Source organism: Equus przewalskii, chromosome 7 (assembly GCF_037783145.1).
Source record: "Equus przewalskii isolate Varuska chromosome 7, EquPr2, whole genome shotgun sequence".
In the NCBI taxonomy this organism is placed as follows: Eukaryota; Metazoa; Chordata; class Mammalia; order Perissodactyla; family Equidae; genus Equus; species Equus przewalskii.
In genome coordinates, this window is record NC_091837.1 from 40099821 (window position 1) to 40119702 (window position 19882).

Below are 19882 nucleotides of genomic sequence, written 5' to 3' on the forward strand. Positions count from 1 at the left end.
TGGATAAATACCCAGCAGTGGAATAGCTGGATCATATGAGAGACCTATTCTTAAATTTCTGAGGATACTCCATACTGCTTTCGATAGTGACTGCACCAGTTTGCACTCCCACCAGCAGTGAACAAGGGTTCCCTTCTCTCCACATCCTCTCTAACATTTGTTGTTTCCTGTCTTGTTAATTATAGCCATTCTCACTGGAGGGAGGTGATACCTCATTGTAGTTTTGATTTGCATTTCCCCGATAGCTAATGATGTTGAACGTCTTTTCATATGCCTGTTGGCCATCTATATATCTTCTTTGGAGAAGTCTCTGTTCAGATCTTTTGCCCATTTTCTAATTGGATTGTTGGTTTTTTTGTTGTTGAGCTGAACTCCCTGGTTTCAAAAATCAGGTTTGGAGAAGTAATCACCAGTAATGAAATATGCAGGTGTCCTGCAAATCTCATTTTACCAATTGTTCCTGCCTGCTCAGTCAGCTGTCTCACAGCATCACGGGGAGAATCAAATTAAATAGAGTGTATGGAAGTGCTTTGTAAACAAAAATATAAATTAAGGTACTTACTGTGTTTCATGAAAAATAATATTTGGATTCAATTACCATTTTTTAAGCATCTGTTAGCCAGTCCTTGTGCTCAGCACCCTTCTTTTGGTGGTTTTTTTATTGAGGTAACATTGGTTTATAACATTATACAAGTTTCAGGTGTACAGCAGCACCTTTCTATATGATTTCTGGTTCATGAACATCTCTGTGAGGCTACTGCTTTTGCAGCAGGGGGCACCGAGGCTCAGAGTGATTTGCATTAGGTCTACAGCCAGGAAGTGGTGACTTCTTTTTCCACCTACCTTGACTATTGTAATTAATGTGATAAAATTTAAATGTTAGCATTACTGTTATGATATTAACAGTCATTCCCAATATAACACCTCTCAGCACTTTTCCACAGATTAGTGTCAATTAATAGAATTTCACTAAAACAACCAAGCCCTTGGAAAGCACATCGAATAGGCTGCTGGCTGCCTTTCCTTGCCTGCCCTCTGGTGGCGATATCGACAAAGAACAAATGAACCCAGAGTGGGCAAGGAGGAAGTGCATCACACGGGAGCCCCCAAAAACCCTTTTTGGGGCCCAGACTCTCTCTCCTGCCTCCCTGGGTCCACCCACACCCTGCTGCAAGCTGGATTTCCCACCCTACCTGAACCAGCCACGGCTGGTCAAGCCACTGTGACTGTAAATATTCTTCCTTCTGTGTGGAATGCCCCTCCCTCCCCCACCTCACCTGGCAAAATCCTAGTCCTTCAAGACTCAGCTCAGATACCACGCCATCTGTGAAGCTGACCTCGTAACCCCCACGCTGTAAGAGGGCCCCTCTCCTGGTTCATCTTGGGCATTTTTGTCCTTACTTTACCGTAGCACTGCAATCATACTGAAGTTTCCACGTCTCCTCTCCACTAGACTGAGTTTCTTTGAGAACAGAGACCATGTCTTATTTTTAGTACCCTGCTTGAGACTTAGAAGATGCTTAGTAGTTGTTGGGTGATTGAATGAATGAATGATTGGTTAAATGCTGAACTGGGAGAATCAAATTCAATAATGAATGTAGAAGTGCTTTGTAAACTAAAAGTACAAATTAAGGTATTATTTGTATTACTAATGATAGATAACATTCAGATTCAAGAATATTTCTGAGAGGCCCTTGTGAAAGTATGAAGGAGTTCAAGGTGTCTTCAGCCTTCTTCCATCCTTTGTTTCAGCTCCTCTTCTCCATATCTCTCCCAACACACAGAGGTGCCAACATCCTCCTACCACCTAGGCTCCCGAATTGCCACCATCTATCCCACTCAAATGCCTTTGTCCTGTGTCCCTTTGCCAGGACAGTGATAGGCAATAATCCTGTGCCTGCAGTGGCTAGTAGACAGGAGTTGAAATTACATACACTAGAAAATGAAACTTAATATTCTGTAGCTGAATCAGCTTGCCCTTCAGTCCTCATTCCCACTGATGAGTCATTCAGTCTTATCAAACAGTCTCTTTGGGCCATATTGCCTTAATTACCTCAGAGGTTAAATTCAGTCAGTTCTGAATCCTCCTCCTTCCTCTTGCCCTTCTCTCCAGAGCGACCTAAATTCTCAGAGGTCAGACTTTCACCCTGGCATTTGGGTGGGGGTGGGGATGCTCAGATCTGCTCCTTGTGCTGGCTTGTCCAGCCTCTCTGGTCCCTGAGCATCATACACTGGTACCATGAAGATGCAGCTGGTCCCACCATATGCTGGCCCTGCCATCATCTATGTTCGTGACGTTCTGTGGCCTTATCTTCCCAACCTCAGCCTTACTCCAGGCCACTGTTTACCCAGCATTTCCCATCTCCCACAAGCAGGCAGGGACTCCTGGGTGCTCAGATGGCTAGTGGATGTGGACTAGGAGTACTAGGGGCATGTCTCAGGTCCACTGGCCCAGCCACCTCCCACAGGCGTTTCTTTTCTCTCAGGCACCAGCCAGGAGCAGAGCTGCTCTAAGGGGCTTGCAGTTTTCCTAGGTTCCATTCCAAGAACAGGAGAAAGTCCTTCCCCATCTGAAATTCACCATCATTTACCTGGGTGTTTCTACCACCCCTGGCTTACCTGACCCAGATTCAACCCAGAGTGGGAGGAATACATGGACACTTACTGGCCCCCTCCCTCTCCAGCACTTCCTTCCAGCACTGGAAGGGTTTTCTATTTCCCCTTTTGCCTGGAACCACCCTACTGTCAAGTCCTTCTCTGTCCCTCAGATGTTTCACCTTTTCTTCTCTGCAGCAACACACCTCAGCTTCATGGCCAGTGTTCAGGGAAAAAGGGTCGTTAGACGAATCATACACCAGAAATATTACCAAAAATGTCATCCTGCCATAACCAGCTAGTGTGCAGCTCTGCTCAGAAGACACAGTATCATATTTGGCATAAAATTAAAGTCCCTAAAAGTGACGTGTCTATGGTAAATTCTGAACACCAGAGTAGGAGAATAGGAGAAATGTAGTTAGTTCTCAGACCCCACCTCAAGGGCACTGCCCAGGCTTCTGTGGGAATGAGGGCCCCCACCAAGCAGGGTGTGTGGTATGAACCCACCAGTAAAGCAGACTGCCAGAGTCGAGGGGGAAATAAAGACAGGTTCTGCCCTGGGGTGCAACTCAAGTGCTTCCCACCCGTGCTGCATGAAGTCCTGCACCACACTCCGGTAAAAGACTGTGCCATAAAATGGCTGTTTTATAAGCCAAAAAAAATTGAATATTGGCAATTACCCACGTAGTCCGAGCAAATTGTCAAATGCCGGTCTATGTAAACAGGTCAAAGTCAGCCTCCTCATCTGCCGTCGGGGAGTTCTCTCCTGGCATGAACTTGCTGCTAGTGGATGTCTGACCATCCCTAACAGCGGGGTCCACGCGTGTCTCTCCCGCAGGATGGCACGGCGCCACTGTGGATCGCCTCTCAGATGGGCCACAGCGAGGTGGTGAGGGTGATGCTGCTGCGCGGAGCCGACCGCGACGCCGCCCGGAACGTGAGTCTGAGCGAAAGCTGCACGATGCAGGGGCTCGGGTGGAAAATGCATGCACGGAAGCTCCAAAATTTAGCCCAGCTTAGATGTGCAAAGAAAACACGACTCTCTTTTGTCTGTAACTCACCTGGGTTTTCTCCACCTGCTCTTTGGCAGGAAAACAAAGTGTCTGAATCAGTTGAAGCCTAGCAAGTACTGCTTAGTCTCTCTAAGGAAAAAATGTTTAATTCCTCGGGGATCTTCTTCCCCCTGAGCTGACTTCTAGACGAACCCGGGAGGATGCGAGAGGCAGGAGACCCGGCCTCAGGCTGACGGTGAGGGTGTGTCCCTAGCGGCGGCGGGTCTTCCTGGCACTGCGCCTCCTTCTGGCTTCTGGGCCGCAGTGCATCTGGCACGCGGGTACCGGAGCTGCAGACCCCTGCACCACGTCCCCCCGGGCCTCCACTTAGCCTCTGCTGGTGTTGCCTCACTCTCCTCGGTGCGTCCACAGCAGGCCCTTTGACCCATGGGAACTAAGGGTAGCCTGGGGAGACCCTGCTGCCTGACTGCACTATGCTATTCGCTCTTGTTTGTTTGTTTGTTTTACAGTGCCTGGCCTCTTTGCGTTAGTATTACTCCTGCTTGTGTGACCCACCTTCCCTCTCCAAGTCTGAGGGCAGAAAGGGGAAATCAGAAGTCACGTCCCTGGCCACTTCACTTCACTGGCCTCTCTCCCACTCTCTTTCTTCTTCCCACAATCTCTGATGGCAGAAAAGAAAAATCCTCTATTCTCATCTTCTTTCTTCCTGAGTCCAGCTAAACCTTTAGAGCAGGCTGGGGTATTTCCTTTACTACCTTCACTACAGGAGAACTCTGTGAGCCAAATCCTCCAAATACGGCCATTTATATGTTGAAAAAGGAATTTGGAAAATCTCTTCTCAGGCCAAAAAATGATGACAGAATCTGAATATTAATTTTTGAGCTTGGCTTTGCATTCCTTTTTAACAGGTTTCAATCCATCCTCTTCCTACCCTCGCCCCCACCACAACCACAGGGACATACATCCCTGGGGCAGACTAGAGCAAGGTGTATCCAAGAGAAGGCTAAAAGAAAAGCACGTTTAAAATTTTAAAACAGTAAATATGGCTCAACAATAATTTAAATTATTAAAAACAATTCAACAGTTAATTTCTAAGTCGTGAACTTCAGAGAATGCCTCTTTGGTCCATCTATGTCCTAAAAATATGTTCTTGAAATTCCCCTTGTCCCTGACCTGGTGTTCTGCAGGACTGGAGGAATATGAATTCCTGAATGTTAGGGTTCTGAGATAATAGAATGTTGCATATTTTGTCTGCTGTTCTTTCTTTCAGAATTAATTGCTTAATATGCTCTAAAATGCTTCTAGGTTAAAAGACATTGCAGGTCTGTGCTTTAATTTATATGTTTTGCGTATTTCTGACAAACATATTCCCAGTTCTTGGCCAGCATTTAGTTCTTAGCCGACACACACATCTGTTAATATCAACTTGTCTTTTCCTCTCTCTGTGAAGGATGGCACAACAGCGTTACTGAAAGCAGCCAACAAAGGGTATAATGACGTTATAAAGGAATTGCTGAAATTCTCACCCACCCTTGGTATTTTGAAGGTAAGACCTAAGGAGAAATTTTTCCAATCTGTAAATGAGAGAATTTAGTAAATGACACGTCCGTACTTGGGAACTGTGGTAGAATCTGGGTATAATTTACCTGGGTTGGTTGTATTCTTAAAAGAACATATGTACAACTTCTTGATGTTAGAGATCCACGGGCACTGGCAGAAATGAGAAGGGGGAACAAAACAGAGTGAAACAGTCTGTCAGTACCTAGTTTCCCAGAAAAGAAAATTAGACAGTAGTCATGAAATCGATAAATCAGAAAGTCAGCCATATTGATATATTGTTGGAGGATTTGTGAAATCCTCCACAAATCATGAAACACGTTGTTTGTGTCCTACAAAGCATGAGGGACATGTGATGAGTTCCTTCTGTTCATTATCTGAGCCAAAGACCACATTGTTACCGTAGGTGAAATAAAACAGGCCTCAAACATCTGGACACCTCAGAGAATGTGCCATCCTGGAGAGCTGGGGCCTCCAGAAACAGAGCCCCAAAACTCTTTTTTTAAGTTTTAATCATTTTTGATTAAAATATTTCTAAACTAGAATATATAACAGGGACTGGCAATCTTTTTCAATAGAGAGCCAGGTAGTAAATATTTTAGGCTTTGTGGGCCATGCAATCTCTGTAGCAAATGCTCAGCTCTGCTGTCATGGTGAGAAAGCAGCCACAGGAAATTCAAAGCAGTACAAAAAAGTGTGGCTGCATTCCAATCAAACTTTGTTTATGAATATTGTATTTCTGGAATTTCATATTTTCATGTCGCAAAATATTTTCCTTCTTTTAATTTCTTTAAATCTTGGCTTGCCAGGATATAGAAAAACAGGCGACAGGTTAGATTGGCCCACAGGCTGTAGTTTGCTGACCCCTGCTGCACACTCCTGTTTTCTTCCTTTTTTTTTTAAAGATTGGTACCTGCGCCAACATCTGTTGCCAGTCTTCCTTTTTTCTTCTTCTTCTTCTATCCAAAGCCCCCCAGTACACAGCTGTATATTCTAGTTGCAGCTCCTTCTAGTTGTAGCATGTGGGACGCCACCTCAGCATGGCCTGATGAGCGATGCCATGTCCGCACCCAGGATCCGAACCAGCGAAACCCTGGGCCGCCAAAGTGGAGCGCACAAACTTAACCACTCGGCCACGGGGCCGGCCCCTCCTGTTTTCTTAAACAGAGGACACCAAACCTGTTCTAAACTTGGAACAGGGGCTCAGCACTTTTTGGGATGTGCCCTCAGGGTTTATTGATGTGTATAAAGTCTAGTTGTCCTTGAATGACCCCAGAGGCTTTTAGATGCTTTGTATCTGATCTTTATATTTTTAGCCTCCATTCTTGCCGTCAGCTGGTACAGAGCTGCTGTTATCAGTGTACTGGCCCCTCTGCCCTGTCCAGTGAGCTGCTTCTAATCTCCCATGAGCTTGGGGACCAGAAAGCTGCACTTGTTAAAACCATTTGTGGGACCAGCCCTGTGGCCTAGTGGTTAAGTTCCGCACGCTCTGCTTGGGCAGCCTGGGTTCAGTTCCTGGGCACAGACCTATACCATTTGTTGGCAGCCATGCTGTGGCAGCAAACCATGTACAAAATAGAGGAAGACTGGCACAAATGTTAGCTCAGGGCACATCTTCCTCAGGAAACAAAAAATTGTAAAGTAAGAATAAATAGGCTATGAAAGTGAACTTTCAATGAATAAAAGAAATGACCTTCAGAAGTGGACTTTCCAATATCTAGTCTCATTTCAAACAGCTCTTTTTTGGTTTGGTTTTCGATTTTTAACCATGTTGTAAATAGGGGAAGTTAATAGGTTGGTTAGGATTTAGGTAAGTGAAATGTGAATTGCCATCTACGTTATAAAAACAAACATGGGAAAATGCTGCTTTGCTGGAATTTTTCTCTAGGTATGATATTTTACTCTTTTACAAAATAAGAAAGTGTTTTTTAAGTAAATGTTTATTATAAGTAGTTAATTTGAAAATAAGCTTGCATTTAGGCACTCTTCACAGACATGTACCTGCTGGAACAGATGTCATGGGACTGTCATATGACTGCCCCTCATTCTTATATTACGTTCGACATATTCTCTTCCTCTCCCCTCCCAGAATCCAGCTACATGCTGCACACACCTGCTTCCTTATTTCAGTAAATATTTGCAGTATATTTCGTAAAATGTTGGAACCCTATGCCCTAGGCCCTTTGGGCTCAGAAGTGCTCCGGCTCACGGCTCAGGGGTCCCCCCCCACACTTTCCCTCTTACGCCCTGTAACTCCACAGTCACTCCCTGCCTGCCTGAGTGAGCACAGTGTGTGTAGCAGGGCTGGCAAGTTGGCCCGTTGGATAGCCAGGCATTCCTCCAACCTTGCTGCATGTGGCTTGCCAAAAGCACAAAGACTGTAATTGTTGTCCTTGAAGAAAAAAAAAACTTCACCCAGCCTTGTTTCTTCTGCAGCAAGTTCTAATGTCTATAACACTGAGTGAGCAAGTGATCACCAAGTCATGTGCACCCTGGGCTGGATGCCTTGTATCACTTGCCAAACAATGTTGGTACTATTTATACAGACCGTCTCCTGAGTACCTGAGGATGCTGTGTAGATGCTGACGTGGCTTTGAAAAGGGAATATCAGGAGGAGTAAGGCTCCAGCATTACAGTCACATCACTCAGCCTCATTCACGATGAAGGCCAAGCTGAGAGCTGATGGCTGTGAGCTCGCGCCTGACGTATGCTGTCATTTTCTCTTAGAATGGAACATCGGCGCTCCATGCGGCAGTGCTCAGTGGAAATATTAAAACAGTCAGGCTGCTCCTGGAAGCAGGGGCGGACCCAGCCCTGAGAAACAAGGTACTGGCCTTACCTTACCCATATTTTAACTCCATTGGGCGCCTATGCAAAGAGATAAGGCAGCTTCTTTCTGAGCCAAGTTGACGTCTCTGGCTCTGGTAACTGTCTTCATACTTTGGCATTGTAAGGACGTGCAAGGTTGTCCTTAGTAGATTAGAGTGAGCAATACCAACTTGGACCCAGAGAATTATGCTAAAAACCCTGTATCATCAGTGGTTTTCAGCTCACAATGGTGCAACCTCCAAGGTGGGGGTCCGGGGGCAGTAGTTGTAAGGGGGAAGGGTTCTGAGTGTTCTGTCATCAAAGAAGTGTCCTAAAAATGTCAGAGTTCTGCTAGTGATCACCGTCCTCCCTGAGTTGGATGTTCATTTGTGGAGAATTGCTTGAGCTCTGTTTGGTGACTGTGTGGGGAACATGTTGCTCTTACATTGTTAACAGGACTTCACACCACCGTTACAAAGCCAACTCAGACTTTTTATAGCTCAAAATCCTTTGTTTACTTGGGCCAAACTTAGAGGTGGGAGGATGCACAGTCACCATAGGAAAAAATGATCGTCGTCGTGTTTCCTCCTATTCAACATCTGCGTAAGCAGTCGGACGTAGAGACTGGGCCGGGGGAGTAGCCTAGGAGAGGTCTTCAGAAAACCACTGAACTACTCAATTTGAAGGAAGAGTTAGGAATGGTGCTTATTGATAGGGGAAGGTGTGAAAAGTAATTTTTATTTTATAATTATATATTATTTGAATTTTTATAAGTACCTATTACCACGTTAAATTTTTAAACAATAAAAACAAAAATATGTAGTATTTTATGACATTTTGAAAGGAAACCATTAAGAAGTGCAATTTAACAACATGCCGAGAGTCTCTTTTTTTCATTCCACTTCGCATGTGGGATTATTAGTTCCGCGTTCCTGCCATTGACCTGCTTGGAGACAGCAGTTCCGCTGTCTCTCCCTGAGAGGTTTGGATTTGTTTTCTGTTAGCTGGCCTGGCTGTGTGATAAGCCAGCTGAGATCACCATTGTGCTGTTATCTTCAGACCTTGGACACAGACTTTCTAAAGAGATCAATCTTCGTTGCTAAGCCATCCAGTGCTGAATTAAGGCAAGGGGGAAAACGTTAGTACCTTTGTACAGAAACTGACAAATGCAATTCCTTGTGCGTCTCCTGGAATCTCAGCAATAAAGGTTATGGGGAATTTCCTGTGACCACAGTGCTGGACTTTGGACCCTCCCTGAAGCTACTTGAGTATATCTGTGGTCTGTTCATGTGGGAGTTTCAGACTGCAGAAACCCTTAGGGACCTGGGAGTAGCTGCAAGGAACCCACCACCCACCCACCAGCCACCCCATAAAGCCAGCCTCTTTAAAGGCAGCTCCAGAAGCAAGGGTGTGGGGATTCCAGAAGCCACCCAGGAGTTTGGAGGGGGTATTCTTGGCCTTCATTCATTCATTCAGCAAACATTGTGTGTGTGCCTACTAGATACCACACACTGTGCTTTGTGCTGGGGATACATGGTGAATGAGATTCACATAGTCTCTGCCTTCATGGAGCTCAGCATTTACTGGGGAATAAAGACAATGAAACAAACAATTGCAGTCCAGGATAACAAGAGCTATCAGCAGGGAAGTAAAGGATGCTATTGAGGCTTCCCAGAGAGTGACTTCTAAGCCAGTACGAAAGCACTCTTCTCCTCCAGGGCTTCCAGCACTTCTGCTTGGGGCCTTTGAGGCAGACACCTGAGGAGAAGGTAACCGATGACCCCAATGGCCACTCCCCACACTACAGCCATCCCAGAGATCAGGAGCCCCGTGTTCCTGATACTCCAGCTGAGGACTCAGAACACATCTTCTCTCTCCCAGGAACAGTAGGGAGATGGAGTGGTTTGATGCTGTGGTATCATGAATATGGACCTATGGTCCTGCTTTGTAATGAATCAGATGGCCTTTAGGGGCCAGCCTGGGACACTAGCCATCATAACAGTCATCACAACCTCAGCAACCTGAGGATTCAGTGGGGACCAACCAGGAGAGAGGAGGAATTAGGACAGATTTTTAGAACTATCTGGATGACGTATGGAACAGCGATGTGATTGACCAAAACTTGACAACACAGTTTGAGGCTATAAAGCTTATTTTAATGGTAAAGTATACGGACATTCATGGAGATGGCCACACAGGCAGCTATAACTCAGCAAGTTTGTACAACTTCTTAGATCCCTTCTTCTTCCTGACTGTAGAGCATCCTCTGGCTATCTGGCAGCCTGATCACCAAGGACCAATAACCCATGCAGAACAGCTCAGTTATTCCTGAGCGCACTCTGAGAGTGGGTGGAGCTTAGGTCTGTTTACCGGAAGCATTTCTCTGCATGCCCAGGCGTTAGGCCTGTACTGTGTCTATTCCTGCAGGAACTAAGAGTAGAATTCGACCCTGTAGAGGGGCCTCTGGTCTATAGTAGCCTAGCATGGCGATTCCCCTTGGATTCAGTCCAGCATCAGCATCGAGGTTCCTTTGGATGGGCTGGGGTACAGCTACAAGACATGTTGCCCGGCAGACCACTTGTGGCCAACTCATAATTCCCAACAAGCCTTTGCATAGTTCCCAAGAAGTGAGGTCCCAGACAGCAGGTGGGGGTCAGGGAGCTGGATCCAACCTGGAAGGTGGGGCCTGCAGGAGCTTCACCTAGGATCGGGGTTCCAGATAAAGCAGCTGGGGGTGCAGGCGTGACTACGGGAGAAGAAATATGTGAGACAGGTAACATCTACATCCAAGTGCTCTCGCCCATTCTGGGTGCCTTTCTACCGTTTCGCTGCTTCCCCTGAAATCCCAAGAACATCCTTTCGATTCCTCCATAACAACAATTCTCAAAGTGTGGACTGTGGACTCCTGAGGGTCCTCAAGACCCTTTCAGGGGCTCCAAGAGGTCAGAACAATATTCTTAATGATACAAGGATGTTATTTTGCCTTTTTTACTGTGCTGACATTTGCTCTAATGCAGAAGCTCGGGTGGCTGAAACCTGGAGCCTCGGTACACGACAAAGCAGGGGCACCAAACTGTGCTGCCAAATGCTTTACAATCCTTTCTAAGTTATTTTACAGAAACACCAGTTTTACATAAGAGCGTCTTTGATGAAGCCGTAAATCTTGACCCTTGCTGCTCCTCTTTGTACTATTCCGTGTGACAAAATGAGAAGTATGCCCGAAGCCCCCTGTGCGCTGAGCTGCACTGGCTGTCTCAAGGAAAAGTGCGTGTGCTCTTGTTTGACTTGTGAAGTGAACCAGCCGCTTTTTTCATGGAGCATTGTTTTTGCTTGAAAGAACGACCTGTAACCACTATGGGAGCCTGACAGCTTCCCAGTACTTAAAGGCTTTTCTGATGAAGCAGTGGTATTATTAATGAACGTGATTTTTTGGTATTGTATTATGAAATGTCTCAACATCCGGAAGATCTGCATAACTCAGTGAACTGATATCTTCTAAATGATCATGTATGTTGTTACAAATCATGTATGGATTTAAAAAACCCGCCTGCAGATAAATAGACCTATGGATTTTAATGTAACAGAGTGTGAAAAGTTCATTGATGTGGTTTCTAATTTCACATTGGCGTTAACCTTTAAGAAACTATCACTTGTCCTGTATTGGTGTCTCATCAGAGAAGAATATCTACCCTGATCTGAAAAGGCTGTTAAAATGCTCCTCCCTTTTCCAACTACCTATCGGTGTGAAGCTGAATTTTCTTCCTATGCTTCGACCAAAACAACATATCATAATAGATTGGATGCAGAAGCAAATATGAGAATCCAGTTGTCTTCTATTTAGCTATGTATTCAGGAAATATGCAAAACTTTTAACAATGCTACTCTTCTCATTAACTTTTTTCATTTTGAAAATTTGGTTATTTCTTATAGTTATTTATGTTAACCTCTAGGTTAAACCTAGATAGATTTATTGTTTTTAATGAATTAATAAATATATTTTAAATATGTTCTCAGTTTCCATTTCTAATAAGTAAAAAACAAAAACTCATTGGGGTCCTCAGTAATTTTTAAGAGTGTAAAAATGTCCTGAGACCAAAAAGTTTGGGAACCACTGCCCATATGTCTGTTGCATATGGTGGAGACTCGCTCGCTCAATAAATGCATAAAGACCGTGTCCCAGCAGCGCTATGAAGAGGAAGGACAAACAGTGAGACTGAGTCAGGTGGGAAGTGGGGGCCCCTGAAGCTGCTCTTTCCTAGATATCTTTTGTGCTCTGGATGTTTCCTAGCTCTGCCTTCTCATCAAAAGAGACTTGTCCTATGTCTCGAGTCCCTAGCAGACAGACTGCCTCATGTAATAAACTAATTAAATGTAACCTGTCAAATTTAACGTTCCGAGTATTTATTGAGCACATACGAGATATGCTGCTGTTGTGCTGGAAGTGAGGACACAGTGATTAATAAGACGTGGACCCCTGGCCTCCTGGAGATTACAGGCTAGTTAGGGGTATGGCTAAATAGGAAAACCCCCTAACAATGACATGAGAAAATAATGTGATATTTATACGATCAATTGAGGGAACACCTTTAATGCCCTAATACAAAAGACTGACTCCAGTGGAGTTTTTCACCACTTGGGGAGCAGGTTTGGGCGAGGGGCCTGTCCTTGGAGTCCCTAAAACCACACCAACCATGGGAATTCCCTAATGTCTGTCTTACCTTTTTCAGGCCAATGAACTTCCGGCAGAACTGACCAAAAATGAACATATATTGCGCCTCCTCCGAAGTAAAGAAGGACACAGGAAGAGCTAACTGGGTTCCATGTTTGACTGAAAGGTAGAAACCTCAACCACGTTGTCCAAAAAGAAATTGCTTTTCACATAGTGTTGGAAATTCTTTTAAGAAAGAAAATGCCCCGGATGCCCACCCTGGGTCCCTGACCAGGAAGAGCTGTGCTTTGTGCCTTGAGTTAGGAACAGAAAGCTCAGGGGCCCCTCTCCTCACTTACGTGAGCCTCTCACGCTGGCCTGTAACCCCGTTCCAGTGGGCCTGGTGGATTCGTGGATCCCACAGAAACTCATTTGAAACTACAGTACCTTGGGTCTCTTGGTTAAACTCGAGTTGGTAAACTCTTTAAGAGGTTTAAGCAAGAAGGCAGAAAGACTGACAGTCTTTAAAAGACTGAAAGTCTGACCTTCAATGAATTGATGCACTTTGACTTTTGTGTTCAATGTAAGTGTGCTAAAAGATACAGCTCCATCATATTTTATGTATGTATGTGTGTCATTCCAGCGTAAGATGTTTTCTTCTACCCAAGGACTATAGCCGTGACTATTACGAATCAATGATGCGTAAAGTTACATTATTAAAAAGCCACTTCTGACATTCCACCATGTGCTTTTCAAAGATGGACTGTTGAACTATAAAAAAGACAAGTTGTTCATTTGTGAGTTGATCCTCATCTTTTTCCTAACATGTAAAAATCATTTTGTCAATGTTGTAGGTAGGGTAGGATGCAAGTGGCAAATTTGGAAAATCAGAAAATGACAAACCACAAGATATTTAGGATTGTCTCTTGGAGCTTTTATTTTGATTCTGTTGTTAGGAATCCATTACTCATGCTGTAAGACAGTAGGGTTAATATGCTGTGCAACCTTGAGCTTGCGATACCACATTGCTGGATACAATGACTTTGAATAAAATGTAATGTATGCAAATACGCTATGTTGCTGTTACTGTTGAGTATAAGTAATAAAAGACTGTTATTAGTATTTAATAAGTGTTTATCTGTGCATGTTCTTGAGCTGATTGATTCCAGGAAAGAAACCTGTGTTTTATTGAATTATTCCTTTGAAGGAGGTCAAAATTTATATTCAACGCACTTTATAATCAAAGGTGTCTAAATGCCTCAGTCAGTGCCTAATTGCACACACGAAAATTAAACCTTCTTTCGATAATCTACCATAATAAACAGTTATGGTATTTCTTTTATTTAAACACGTGTTTAGTTTTCCTTTTCATGTTCTGCTCTGGTTTCCAGCCAGCGTTCTATGTAAAAACATGTTAAGTTGGAGGGAAATGTTATAATCCCAAAACTTTTTTTTTTAACCAACTTCCAGTGGTACTAAAAGCATTATCGTTAAGTCAGTAAACAATGGGATATAATTTTTGAAATTAGAAGATATTCTCTTAAAGTTACTATGGTCAATAAAACAGTTAGTCAACAAATTGAATCAGCTTATGTTCATCACTATCACAAACAACACCAGTAATGTGCAGCCCTGAGAGCCCAGAGATGCCCACAGCCTGACTAGCCATGCAAAAAGTCTGCAGTTTAATTTCAGGATAAAAAATTAGAAAGCTCTGTCTGTATTGCTAAAACACTGAGATATAAACATTTTAGTAGATAAAAAGTGTGCCAATTTCCTCATTGACTTTTATTTAGCAAAGTTGTACAAATACACATTTTTCCCCATGGGAATTTCATCAAGCTATATTCATTTTGAAGAGGAAAATAATGTGGCCTTATATGCTTTACATTTTTTCGCCTTAGTTAGCCCTTAGGCCAAAAATGGTTGCTCATCACTCACATAAATCAAAACAGTATTATGGGTACTGATAACAAAGTTCCAAAAGACAAAATGGGATGAAATCACAAACTTAATGCTTTTTGTCAAACGTGTTGTCCTTGGCCTATGCATTAGACCATTTTAGGTGGATAATGTTCTTAATCAGTATTAGGTCCATAAAAATGAATCCAATAGCTTTAACAATGTTTAATGGAGGCCTTCTTACTGTGGGTAAGAGCTCTCCAGCTTAGAAGGATCGCATTCGGTCCAGATGAGATTACGATATTACCCGTAGGCGGGAAGATGATTGTATTAATCACTCACCAAAGACTGAGCAAAAGATCTGCTATTTAAACTTAAAATGTGTTTATTTTGCACACAGGTGGATGATTCTTGTTTTATATTAATCTAATTTACAATTCGATGAGCTCTGCGTCCTGAGAGTTAGCACTAGAAATTCCCATGCAAACCATTTGCTTAATTGAACCGCAAAAGTTTTTCATTACATCTATTTGTTTGATGTCATATTCTGTGTTATAATTCAAAATAAAGCTAACATCTACCCAGTTTGCCTTTGCTGCTGTTTCTGTTTGTTTCTAATCAGAAGTTATTTCTAGGAGATTTTTAATAGCATGGGATTTTAGAGTGAATAATTCAGCTCTGTTGATAAATACATTGATATTTGGAATCCTGACTAGACGTTTAAGCTTTATGTTACTTATGGACCTACAATTTCATTATTTCTGTTGTGGAGAGCTTTTGTGATGATCCCAAAAGGTTTTCCCTTCAGACAAAAATTCCTGGGATAGTCACGGATGATAAATAGAAACTCCTCACTGTACATGGTGATGACTTGATACACGTAGAATTGTGGAAGGATCCCTCCCATCTAGTTAATTAGCACGTCCACCACCTCACACGTTGACCTTTTGTGTGTGTCTGAGAACATCTTAATTTCTGTTTTTATTATCTATTATCCTTCTGGCTCTTCAGTTCTCTACAGTGGCTTTTTCTTCTGAAATAACTGATGGTTTTGTACAACTTCTTGTTTAGAAACAAATATTTGCAGCAATAACATCAGGAATCTGGAGAACTGGCCATTCTGGCTTCCTCCCCTGCTCCATGCACCCTCTGCAGCTGCAAGAAAGCTGTCTCATCATTCCGCCTGCACCGGGGCACCCACTCCGAAGAAAAGAGCACCCCCAAATGCCAGGCTACTTGGAGTCCAATGGAGATGCCTGCTTTTCAGGGTGGGCCTGCACTGCACATTATAGGGGTGAGAAGCTGGGGTCCTAATTTCATAAAAAGTGGTTTTGTGCTAGAACTGGCTGAACCTCACAGGTAGTGACCCGGTGGAGGCTGCAGATTATTAGTGATAACAGTAGAAACAGCAGATAACGTTTGCTGAAGGACTGTTGTGTACTAAGCACTTTACATAGACAATCTCATAAAGTTTGTATGCATTTTCTCATTGACCCAGACCACAACCCTATGAAACAGGCACTGTCATTATCCCACCTTGCAGCTGCAGAAACTGGCTTTGAGAGATAACCTCCCTCATAGTGTCTGCTTGGTGCTGTCCTTCGACCTTGGGGTTTTGCTTTTTTTAATGCAGGGAAGCAGAGGACACTGGAATCCACATGGAGTCAAAGTTGTAGCATCAAGGTGGTAAGGGAGGAGAACATGGGATGTATTTTTTATATATTTAGAGGTAGAGCTAATGATAAGTGGTGATCAATTGAACACAGAGGGTGAGGAGAAGAAAAGAGAGTTAAAAATTATACTAAGATGTGTCAGGGGTTCCCAAGACCACCCCAGTTTCAGTGATTTGCTAGAGGGACTCACAAGGCTCCTCAGTAGTCATATTCATGGCTAAGATTACAGCAAAAGGATATATAGCAAAATGAGCAAAGGGAAAGGAAGATGGAGTGAAGACAAAGGAAACTAGGTGTGAGCTTCCAAGAGTCCTCTCAGTGGACTCACACAGGATGAGCCTAATTCCTCTAGCAACGAGCTGTGACAACAATGTGAAGTGTTGTCTGTGGGGCAGCTTATCAGAGACTCACCCAGGCTTTTAAGTGAGAGAGTCTCATTGATATCCTCTGCCCAGCATTTACCAAAATTCCAGACTTCCAGAAGGAAAACAGGCATTCCGCATAAATCACATTGTTTGTACAAACAGTTTAGGCACAGTGAGCCATTCTTATCATTTAGGGAAAAGTTTTATATCGGCGTAGGAAACTGCTAGCCAAGTCTCCAGATGCCAGCCAAGGGCCAGCCTTGTCAGCCGGACTGTCTAAGGATAGCAGTCTCAGGTCTGCTGTGTGGACTCTTCTGCACACAAGGTTTACATGGTGGATGGCACCAATGACTGTGTTAAGAAATAGGGAAGAACAGCAGAGCTGGGGTGGAGACAGAGAGAGAGTTTGGATATGTTCAGTTTGAAGAAAGTGTGGAATAGATTCCAGAAGGCCATTGGAAATAGCAACTTAATGTTCAGGACAAGCCTGCTGTTATGGATTTGGGCATCATCCGTGCAGAGGTGGTCAAGTTATGAGACAAGTGAGTTCTGAGGGAGTCCCTCTGGTGAGAGGAAAGAAAGTAAACTGAGAGAGAACTTGGAGGGAAGAAGGGAAGTGAGTAAAGGAGATGAGATGAAATCAACAGGAGTGGAAAGTGAAACTTGTATCAAGGGAGGTTTAGAAAGCCTTGAGGGGAGGAGAGTGGACAACAAACCCATGAGGAAGTGTGGCCATCTAACACCAGGGCTGACAAATTGCAGATTTCTTTTGCTCTACAACTTTACCTTTGGTGAGCTTGTTCAGTCATCAAAGAACTCTGGCCGTGTATCGGAGAGGATGATGGCAATGGGTCGGGACCTGGAGCTAATGTTAAAATACATAGTTGTCTTGAAAGGAGTCTAGTTGTGATTGGTAGAATTCTCTTTGGGAGGCCCTCCTAACACTTTCTAGGAAGGCTTGGCAACTATTAGAATGCATTGCCTCTGCTTTGTCACCAAAAAAGTACTTTGTGTCACACTATAGAGATGCAAGGCCTGTGTGGTGCCATGTAGATGGGCCTGTGAGTTAATATTTCACTAGCTTCATGGTAAAATGAGAGAAAATACATTTATCTTTGCTGGTCAATTGGTTTTAATTAGCGAGTTTTATTTCACTGTGACAAGATGCTAAAAAATTAGTGTGTGGAACCGTGTTGAGGCCCAGCTGAGAGCAGGGCAGAGCCGTGTTAGGATTTTTCATGCCATTGCCACAGTGAGTTCATGCCCTTGCACTCACCTGTGTTTCGGAATGTGGAGAAAATAAAAAACAAACAAAAACCTAATTACATGCTCTCCAGGAAAAATTAGAATAGTTCATTTCACTTTCCTCTGGTGGAGGGGCCAGCCTGTCTCTTTACTGTGCTTAACCTACTGAACATGAGATAAACCAGTAATACAAACAGAGGGATTTTCTCCAGGCTTTCTGACTATACTTAGCCTTCAGCTAAATAATTTATGCATTAGTGGGTCTGGAAAGTCTTAGAATATTTTCCTGGTGTCCTTACATTTATTTTTAGCAATATTTTAACATGTTTTAACAATTGAGGGAAGTTAATTAAAGAGCCTCAGTTCTCAGATGCCGTGTCAGCTTCTCTCTGTCAGCGGAAAGAATTAGGTCTCCTATCTTTGGTCTCTTCTCCCCTCCCTCACTGGGATTTAACACTCTTGTTTGTAATGAGGGAAGTGCTGTCATTGTTCCCACTTCCCACAGCTGGACTTTTAAGAATAGCCTTAGAAAGAAAGTTTGCAGTTTATAGGAGGTGGATTCCCCATTTTAGGGAAGATTGGACCAAAAACCACCCTAGGCAGAGGAAACTGTGTCACGAGACCGAATCCTCCAGAGAAGGGAAGGCCAGTGCGAAACACTGCCAAGTTTCAGGTTATCCCACACTGGCAGCATCCGATCTGAGTGGAAGTTATACCACAACCCATGACTGGATTAATCACAAATTCAAGTATCCTTACTAGAGTGAATAATGTTTTACCATAAGTCTGACTAACAATTCCCCATTCCTGAGTCAGTCATAACCACTGACACTAAAGTCATGAGTTTAGCTGTAAGCTACTTTAAATGAAGATGTCTGTAAAATTTGGCATGCCTAAGTGTGGACTTTTAAAAGTCTATTGCAGAACCCAAAAGAATTGAGTACATATTTGAAACAAAAATCTTGTATAAGAATTCTTATAGCAACTTTGTTAATAAAAGCCAAAACTGGAAACAACCCAACTGTCTGTCATGGTATTTTTATACCATGGATACTACTCAGCAATAAAAAAGGATGAAACTACTGCTATGAGCAATGTGAGTGAGTCTCACAGACATAATATTGAGTGAAAGAAACCAGACACAAACCAGAGTCCATTTACATGAAGTTCAAGAACAGGCAAAACCAATTTATGGAGCTAGAAAACAGAGTAGTGGCCACCTCTTAGTTGGAGAGGGATGATGATTTTGATTGGGGAAAGGCAGGAGGGGGTCTTCTGGAGAGCTGAAAATGTTCTCTAGCCTTCCTCTGGGTGGTGGCTACTTGGATCTGTGGCTCCTAGCCTCCAAGAAGGCCCCCAATCCTCCCCTCCTCTGGTGGGTCCTTGTGTAGTCCCCTCCTACACTGTGTCAGGACTGGTCTGTGTGATCAGTAGAATATGGCAAAAGTGCTGGCATGTCCCTTTTGAGGACAGATCATAAAAGACGTTGTGGCTCTGCCTTGCTCTCTCTTAGGTCACTCACTCTGGAGGAAGCCAGCTGCCAAGTCTTGAGGACACTCAAGCAGCCCTGTGGAGAAGCCCAGAGGGAGAGGAACCAAGGCCTCCTGCCAGCAGCATCTTGGAAGCAGATGCTCCAGCCCCGCTCAAGCCTTCAGATGATGGTAGCCTGGGCTGACATCTTGACCTCACCTCATGAGGGGACCTGAGCCAGAACCACCCAGAACCACCCAAATCCTTGACTGACAGAAACTGTGATATAATAAATGTTCTTTTAATCCACTAAGTTTTCAGACAATTTGTTATAGAGTAATAGGTAACTAATGTAAGTGTAGACTATGTAAAAACTGATTGAGCTGTATTTGTAAGCTTTGTACACTTTATTTATATGAACCTTAATAAAAAAGTAAAAAAGAGAAACTCTATTACCAAAAAGAGGGTCTCAAAAATGCTCAATGTGCAACTCACTAGGCACTAACTCAAGGTCTCCTATATTTCACCAAAATGTGTTGGCAACGTGTAGCCTGACAGAGGGAGAGAGGCGTGAGCTGGCCACCTACTCCTGTTCCCTGTGTTCAA

General features: G+C 43.6%; 1 protein-coding gene across 10 annotated transcripts in view; it reads left to right on the forward strand.

The window, feature by feature from the left end:
• Window positions 1-19585, forward strand: part of ANKRD29 (ankyrin repeat domain 29) — a 62099-nt gene extending 42514 nt beyond the window's left edge. For 8 of the 10 annotated variants that reach the window (XM_070629675.1, XM_070629672.1, XM_070629669.1 and 5 more), the window contains 4 exons: window positions 3434-3532; window positions 5059-5154; window positions 7893-7991; window positions 12701-13748. In XM_070629675.1, coding sequence (XP_070485776.1) covers window positions 3434-3532; window positions 5059-5154; window positions 7893-7991; window positions 12701-12784 — 378 coding nt within the window. In that variant the 3' untranslated portion in view covers window positions 12785-13748. Of the gene's footprint in view, window positions 1-3433; window positions 3533-5058; window positions 5155-7892; window positions 7992-12700; window positions 13749-15594; window positions 15818-19319 lie in introns of those variants that run through there. The other 2 variants (XR_011542584.1, XM_070629674.1) reach the window with 2 other exon arrangements.
• Window positions 19586-19882: the final 297 nt, after the last annotated feature.